This window comes from Durio zibethinus, unplaced genomic scaffold (assembly GCF_047325235.1).
Source record: "Durio zibethinus cultivar Kanyao isolate XHJ-2024 unplaced genomic scaffold, ASM4732523v1 HiC_scaffold_3, whole genome shotgun sequence".
Taxonomy (NCBI): domain Eukaryota; kingdom Viridiplantae; phylum Streptophyta; class Magnoliopsida; order Malvales; family Malvaceae; genus Durio; species Durio zibethinus.
In genome coordinates, this window is record NW_028323044.1 from 3,079,064 (window position 1) to 3,085,558 (window position 6,495).

The 6,495-nt window shown below is 32.5% G+C and overlaps 1 protein-coding gene across 1 annotated transcript; it reads left to right on the forward strand.

The window, feature by feature from the left end:
* Positions 1-805: 805 nt before the first annotated feature.
* Positions 806-5,454, forward strand: LOC149504050 (NAD(P)H-quinone oxidoreductase subunit H, chloroplastic). Its single transcript, XM_089757938.1, has 2 exons — positions 806-2,957; positions 4,078-5,454. The coding sequence occupies exon 1, from the start codon at positions 1,222-1,224 to the stop codon at positions 2,401-2,403; it is 1,182 nt and encodes a 393-aa protein (XP_089614064.1). The 5' UTR covers positions 806-1,221; the 3' UTR covers positions 2,404-2,957; positions 4,078-5,454.
* The last annotated feature ends 1,041 nt before the right edge of the window (positions 5,455-6,495 follow it).

Below are 6,495 nucleotides of genomic sequence, written 5' to 3' on the forward strand. Positions count from 1 at the left end.
ATTCTTGGCCTGATAAATATGAATGAAACTTTTCTATACTCTGTTAGAAGAGGAGGAACGAATCTGGATATTTTGATGGATTCGGCGGATAAGTTACTTTTAACTTATCAATACCTACTCAAAAAAGGAGTATTGATTATCGAACCAATTCGCCGGTATGTAGAAATTGATGGACAATTTATTCTATATCAAACTATAAGTATTTCATTGGTTCATAAAAATAAACATGAAATTAATCAAAGACGCAAAAAAAAAAAAAGACGCAAAAAAAAAAACTATATTGAAAAAAATAATTTTGATGAATCCATTGCAAGACATCAAAAAATGACTGAAAATAAAGACAAAAATCATTATGATTTGTTTATTCCTGAAAATATTTTATCCCCTAACCACCGGAGAGAATTGCGAATTCGAATTTCTTTCAATTCAAGGGATAAAAATGGTATGCATAGAAATCCAGTATTTTTAAATAATGTAAAAAACTGTGGTCAAGTTTTGAATAAAAACAAACATCTTGATAGTGATAAAAAGAAACTAATTAAATTAAAGTTCTTTCTTTGGCCCAATTATCGATTAGAAGATTTAGCTTGTATGAATCGCTATTGGTTTAATAGTAATAATGGCAGTCGTTTCAGTATGGTAAGGATACATATGTATCCGCGTTTGAAAATTCGTCAATGGTACATTTTTCCATATATTATGATTGAAAACCGGATTGATTAATTTTATTTGAAAAAATTATAAAGTTCATAACGAACTTAAAATCATTGTGCATATTAAAATGAATGGTATTATTATTATTACTGATCAGTAAAATTCACATTCAAAAAAAGGGGGAGAGAAATTTTTGTTTTATGGTAAAAAATTCATTCATCTCAGTTATTTTTCAAGAAAAAAAAGAAGAAAACAAGGGGTCCGTTGAATTTCAAATAGTCAGTTTCACCAATAAGATACGAAGACTTACTTCACATTTGGAATTGCACAAAAAAGACTATTTATCTCAGAGAGGTCTACGTAAAATTCTAGGAAAACGTCAACGGCTTCTGTCTTATTTATCAAAGAAAAATAACATACGTTATAAAGAATTAATTAGTGAGTTGGATATTCGGGAATCAAAAAATCGTTAATTTGATTGAATTAGTCGATTTATTATATTTTTCATTTTGATGTACTTCTTTTCGTTTTCAACAATTCATGTAAGAATGAATCGAGGAAAAACTTATGAATCTATCAGCTACAGAAAAAGACCTTATGATAGTCAATATGGGACCTCACCACCCATCAATGCACGGTGTTCTTCGTCTCATCGTTACTCTAGATGGTGAAGATGTTGTTGACTGTGAACCAATATTAGGTTATTTACACAGAGGAATGGAAAAAATTGCGGAAAACCGAACAATTATACAATATTTGCCTTATGTAACACGTTGGGATTATTTAGCCACTATGTTCACGGAAGCAATAACCGTAAATGGACCAGAACAATTGGGCAATATTCAAGTCCCTAAAAGAGCCAGCTATATCAGAGTAATTATGTTGGAGTTGAGTCGTATAGCTTCTCATCTATTATGGCTTGGACCTTTTATGGCCGATATTGGTGCACAGACCCCCTTTTTCTATATTTTCAGAGAAAGAGAATTAGTATATGATCTATTCGAAGCTGCCACCGGTATGAGAATGATGCATAATTATTTTCGTATCGGAGGAGTAGCGGCCGATCTACCCTATGGCTGGATAGATAAATGTTTGGATTTCTGTGATTATTTTTTAACAGGAATTGTTGAATATCAAAAACTTATTACGCGAAATCCTATTTTTTTAGAACGAGTTGAAGGGGTAGGGGTTATTGGTGGAGAAGAAGCAATAAATTGGGGTCTATCCGGCCCAATGCTACGAGCCTCTGGAATCAAATGGGATCTTCGTAAAGTTGATCATTATGAGTGTTACGACGAATTTGATTGGGAAATCCAGTGGCAAAAAGAAGGAGATTCATTAGCTCGTTATTTAGTCCGAATCAGTGAAATGACGGAATCCATAAAAATAATTCAACAGGCCCTGGAAGGAATTCCGGGGGGTCCCTATGAGAATTTAGAAATCCGATGTTTTGATCGAGAAAGGGATCCAGAATGGAATGATTTTGAATATCGATTCATTAGTAAAAAACCTTCTCCTACATTTGAATTACCGAGACAAGAACTTTATGCGAGAATGGAAGCCCCAAAGGGAGAATTAGGAATTTTTCTGATAGGAGATCAAAGTGGTTTTCCTTGGAGATGGAAAATTCGCCCGCCGGGTTTTATCAATTTGCAAATTCTTCCTCAGTTAGTTAAAAGAATGAAATTGGCTGATATTATGACGATACTAGGTAGCATAGATATCATTATGGGAGAAGTTGATCGTTGAAATGATAATTTATACAACAGAAGTAGAAGATATCAATTCCTTTTACAGATTGGAATCCTTAAAAGAGGTCTATGGGATCATATGGATGTTTGTCCCTATTTTGACTCTTGTATTGGGAATCACAATAGGTGTACTAGTAATTGTATGGTTAGAAAGAGAAATATCTGCAGGAATACAACAACGTATTGGGCCTGAATACGCCGGCCCTTTGGGAATTCTTCAAGCTCTAGCAGATGGAACAAAACTGCTTTTCAAAGAGAATATTCTTCCATCTAGAGGAAATACTCGTTTATTCCGTATTGGACCGTCTATAGCAGTCATATCCATTTTACTAAGTTTTTCAGTAATTCCTTTTAGCTCTCGCCTTATTTTAGCCGATCTCAATATCGGTATTTTTTTATGGATTGCCATTTCAAGTATTGCTCCTGTTGGACTTCTTATGTCAGGATACGGATCAAATAATAAATATTCCTTTTTAGGTGGTCTGCGAGCTGCTGCTCAATCGATTAGTTATGAAATACCATTAACTCTATGTGTTTTATCAATATCTCTACGTGCGATTCGTTGAAATATAAACTTTTCTTTTCCCTATTCCTTTCGTTCTATAAAATAAGCTGAATGGATTGAATAGATATCTTCGTTATTTTATTATCCTTCAGGTTGATAAACTAAATTAGATAGTTATATATGAGTGAAAGAAAGCAGCTTATAAATTCGCAGTAAATTAAACAAAAAAAAATTTAATCTCATTTCCTATGTACAAGAGTTAAGTGGAAGAAAACATAAGTGGAAGAAGTCTTTACCCCAAGACGGGTTGATTAGTCAATCTAGCTTGAAGCGGGCTCAAAAGATCAACCGTATAGAGTTTTGGCTATCCTTTGTATAGATTCCCATACATGTATTGCCAAACCAAACGGGGGATTGAACAAAAAAATGAGTGGATGGTTAGGAACACCAAAATACACAAAGGATTAGTAATGGAGATTATGTAAATTATATAAAAAGGATATTTCTGGATAACATAAAAAGAATACTAATTGGGGCTTTAAATTAGTAGAAATGAGTAGGCAGTACTACCCACGATTCCGGTCCAGAGTATGCTCCTATCCACCGATTAAAGTAATGACTATCAGGAACGAAATAATCCTTTACTATTTTTTAGTTTAAGCCCCCATTCGTAATTTTCTCAGATCAGAAAGAAGAATAGGAACGAAAAAGAAAGAATAAAAAATAAATATTTTTTTTTTTTTTATTCTTTCTTTCATATATATAGAGAGATATAATCTGTGTCATGATTTATGAGCTAATGTAATATTTAATTTTTTTCGTAATCGAAAACAATGGGTTGAAATATCTATTGATATTTCTACAAGAAGTATTTTATTGAAGGCTTAAGTTATTACTCAACAAATAAAAATTGAAATTAGTAACGGGCGAGATCAATTCAGAAGCACTTTTTTTATTCTTCATAATATAGCAGACAGAATTCCATTGGTATAATTTTGGACCTTCCAATCCATTTTTTCTCTATCTATTCTACAACCATACGAAGAGAAATAATACTGATTCGGTCCTTAAATTTATTTGTGACCCACGAGGAGCCGTATGAGTTGAAAACCTCATGTACGGTTTTGGACTAGCGATGGGAACAGTGATGTTATCATCGACTATAATTATCTAACAGCTCAAGTACAGTTGATATAGTTGAGGCGCAATCAAAATATGGGGTTTGGGGATGGAATTTGTGGCGTCAGCCAATAGGGTTTATCGTTTTTCTAATTTCTTCTCTAGCAGAATGTGAGAGATTACCTTTTGATTTACCAGAAGCCGAGGAAGAATTAGTAGCAGGGTATCAAACCGAATATTCGGGTATCAAATTTGGTTTATTTTATGTTGCTTCCTATCTAAATCTATTACTTTCTTCCTTATTTGTAACAGTTCTTTACTTGGGGGGTTGGAATATTTCCATTCCGTACGTATTCGTCCCTGAGCTATTTGAAATAAATAAAATGAATGGAATCTTTGGAACGACAATTGGTATCTTTATTACATTAGCTAAAACTTATTTGTTTTTGTTTATTTCTATCGCAACAAGATGGACTTTACCTAGGTTAAGAATGGACCAATTATTAAATCTTGGATGGAAATTTCTTTTACCCATTTCTCTCGGTAATCTATTATTAACAACTTCTTTCCAACTTCTTTCACTGTAAAGAAAAAAAGAATACGAGATTCATGACTTGGTTCAAACAAGAGAAAGAAACAAACATAAAATTATTCATAGATATTCACGATATGTTCCCTATGGTAACTGGGTTCATGAATTATGGCCACCAAACAGTCCGAGCAGCAAGGTACATTGGTCAAGGTTTCATGATTACCTTATCCCACGCAAATCGTTTACCTGTAACTATTCAATACCCTTATGAAAAATTAATCGCATCAGAGCGTTTCCGTGGGCGAATCCATTTTGAATTTGATAAATGCATTGCTTGTGAAGTATGTGTTCGTGTATGCCCTATAGATCTGCCTGTTGTTGATTGGAAATTTGAAACGGATATTAGAAAAAAACGATTGCTTAATTACAGTATTGATTTCGGAATTTGTATATTTTGTGGTAACTGCGTTGAGTATTGTCCAACAAATTGTTTATCAATGACTGAAGAATATGAACTTTCTACTTACGACCGTCACGAATTGAATTATAATCAAATTGCTTTGGGCCGTTTACCAATGTCAGTAATTGACGATTATACAATTCGAACAATTTTGAATTCGCCTCAAAGAAAAACTGAGTAAGTAAACCTCCTATTCTATTAAAGAGAAATTTCCAATTCTTTTAAGGTTCCGTTTTGGTTTAAGTTAAAAGAATATTTGGTTTGACTTAAAAGAATGAGGCCTTTACTCTTTGTTTGGTCAATAAATAAAAATTCAATTACAAATTAACTGGTTGATAAGAATTTCGAATTCATTTTTCTTGAAAATCTATTAATATATTCGTAATTATTTCGAAATATATAGTTTCAAAAAACAAAATACCCTTTCGAACCGAACAAAAAAAAAGAATTAAAAACGAAACAATAATTGTACTTAGATCAATTCACACCTAATAGATTAGGATTTTATTCAATTAGGAACGTATCATAAAAAAAAAATTCCTGGTCGGGTCAATAAGATCATGAAAAGCATTTCGATTTATTTATCTCTTATTTTACATATAATGGATTTGCCTGGACCAATACACGATTTTCTTTTAGTTTTTCTGGGATCGGGTCTTATATTAGGGGGCCTGGGAGTGGTATTACTTACCAATCCAATTTTTTCTGCCTTTTCATTGGGATTGGTTCTTGTTTGTATATCCTTATTCTATATTCTCTCAAATTCTCATTTTGTAGCTGCTGCCCAGCTTCTTATTTATGTGGGAGCCATAAATGTTTTAATCCTATTTGCTGTGATGTTCATGAATGGTTCAGAATATTATAAAAATTTTAATCTGTGGACCATTGGGAATGGCCTTACTTCGTTGATTTGTACAAGTATTCTTGTTTCGCTAATTACTACTATATTAGATACATCATGGTACGGGATTATTTGGACTACAAGATCAAACCAAATTATAGAACAAGATTTGATAAGTAATAGTCAACAAATTGGAATTCATTTAGCAACAGATTTTTTTCTTCCATTTGAATTCATTTCACTAATTCTTTTAGTTGCTTTGATAGGTGCAATTGCTGTGGCTCGTCAGTAATAAATCTTTCTAACTAGGAATAGCAAGCAATCCAAATTAAACTTTTTTCTGTCTTATCGCATCTATTTTCCTTGAATTCTTGTTCGTGTATAAAATATAAAATAGAAATTCGTTTATTCGAGATATTTCCAATATATTCTTTTTGTTATATTCTATTCTAGTCAATCAAATCCGTTGAATTATTGTTCATATTAAAATGAATCGAAATTGATAAGGAGTTGGTCAATGATGCTCGAACATATACTTGTTTTGAGTGCCTATTTATTTTCTATCGGTATTTATGGATTGATCACGAGTCGAAATATGGTTCGGGCCCTTATGTGTCTTGAACTTATACTGAA

What these genes read in the sequence shown, in the direction of transcription:
- LOC149504050 (XM_089757938.1), top strand. Translation starts at nt 1,222, where the DNA reads ATGAATCTATCAGCTACAGAAAAAGACCTTATGATAGTCAATATGGGA.